Source organism: Malurus melanocephalus, unplaced genomic scaffold, assembly GCF_030028575.1.
Source record: "Malurus melanocephalus ecotype Western Australia unplaced genomic scaffold, MMel_1.1 scaffold_894, whole genome shotgun sequence".
NCBI classification, from domain to species: Eukaryota; Metazoa; Chordata; class Aves; order Passeriformes; family Maluridae; genus Malurus; species Malurus melanocephalus.
The window spans coordinates 115,342-116,874 of record NW_026624126.1 but is presented as its reverse complement, the minus strand read 5'-3'; the positions used below and the strand labels follow the sequence as shown (position 1 = coordinate 116,874).

General features: G+C 38.5%; 1 protein-coding gene across 2 annotated transcripts in view; it reads left to right on the top strand.

Annotated features, from left to right (window-relative positions):
* The first annotated feature begins 6 nt into the window (after nt 1-6).
* TEAD1 (TEA domain transcription factor 1) overlaps nt 7-1,533 on the top strand; it is a 67,375-nt gene continuing 65,848 nt past the window's right edge. The window contains exon 1 of one of the 2 annotated variants that reach the window (XM_057385959.1): nt 7-216. In XM_057385959.1, coding sequence (XP_057241942.1) covers nt 69-216 — 148 coding nt within the window. In that variant the 5' untranslated portion in view covers nt 7-68. The remainder of the gene's footprint in view (nt 217-1,533) is intronic. The other variant, XM_057385961.1, reaches the window with a different exon arrangement.

The following is a 1,533-nucleotide window of genomic DNA, read 5'->3' as shown; positions in this document are numbered from 1 at the left end:
GCACAACCAGCACCATTGAGGCCAGCAGCTGGAGCGGCAGCGACAGTCCTGCCGAAGACATYGAGAGGATGAGTGATTCTGCAGATAAACCCATTGACAACGATGCAGAAGGTGTCTGGAGCCCTGACATTGAGCAGAGCTTCCAGGAGGCTCTAGCTATCTATCCACCGTGTGGGAGGAGGAAAATCATCTTATCAGATGAAGGCAAAATGTATGGTRAGTGGTGCACGTTTAGCCTTTGGAAATAATTGTTCCAAGATGAGAATGGTAAAGCCCAGCTTGTTTTTACATGATATTCCTGGTTCTGATTTTGGGACTTTGGGAGTAAATGGTGAAGAAATCTGTGAAGCTGAGAGAGCTCAGCTGATGTTATGGTCAGGAGTGTCCAACCCAGATTCTTCACAGCTGGCACCAGGGAACAATATTGATAYAGAATTGTCTCTTAGTTGCCTTTGATAATGCCTCTCATAATTGCCTTTGATAAATTCTATGCTGTGGTTGAATGTGAATGTTTAAAAAAAGCATTTAAACGTGTCACTCCTCAGGCATAAAAAAAAAAACTAGGCATTTTTCTTTATTTTCCYGTTCATTTTGACAATCACTGATTTCATTTARTGGTTCCCAATCTTGASTGTTAACATTTGTTAAATTATAGACGTATTAAAAAACCTATTTGTGCATATCTAATTGCTGATTAATATTGGTAGCTAGTAATGACATAGGCATAGGCACATCTCATATTTCTGCTAATCCTAAATCAAATAGAGTTAATTTTCAATCAAAAAAAAAAGGAGCTGTGCATGCTGATGCTGAAAACTTGACTGAAAGTGTTGCCCTGATTGTGAAGAAAAAAATGTGTTAGGAAGTGCAGGGTGTTCTGTATGAGCAGAATTTGCATCCTGACTTTGCAGTGGATGAACTCATGTTTTCATTCTTCAAACTGAGTGACTGCTTTGTAGTGTTTGAGGATTTATTGAAACCATGCTACGTTTCTGAGGACTTTCTAATAGAGTCTCATGGCCCTGAGAGCATAATTGTTCTCCAAGGATTTTGAAATCAAAACAGTGTAAGTGTTTTACATTCTGTGTGGCATAATGAAAATAATTTAATGCCTTTTAGTGGCATACCAAGTTTATTTCACTTMCAAGAGAGACATTGCTAAGCTTCCATAGGATTGGGGGATATTGTAATGTGTCAGTAATTCATGGACCATGTAAGACAAAAGGTCAAGAGAGCACCATTTCATTTTCTKACTGAAATTACCTTTAGATATAGGCACCAGAACAAATCTGATCTTTATGGAGGCAAATAGAATAATCACTCTGTGTGGATTAAGTTAAGCAATTGTAGTTTTTGATCTTTGGAGGGAGACTTTGAGAAGAGCAGAGATTTTGCTTGAAGAAACATTTTAAGTCTCTGTCTTTGATTTAATGGGAGTTTTGCGACATTGGTGTAAGCAAGCAGCCAGAGTTTCCTCACTGTTCTTTGTGGTGGGCTAAAATCTTCCTTAAATTGGCATTTCTGATGGTCTGT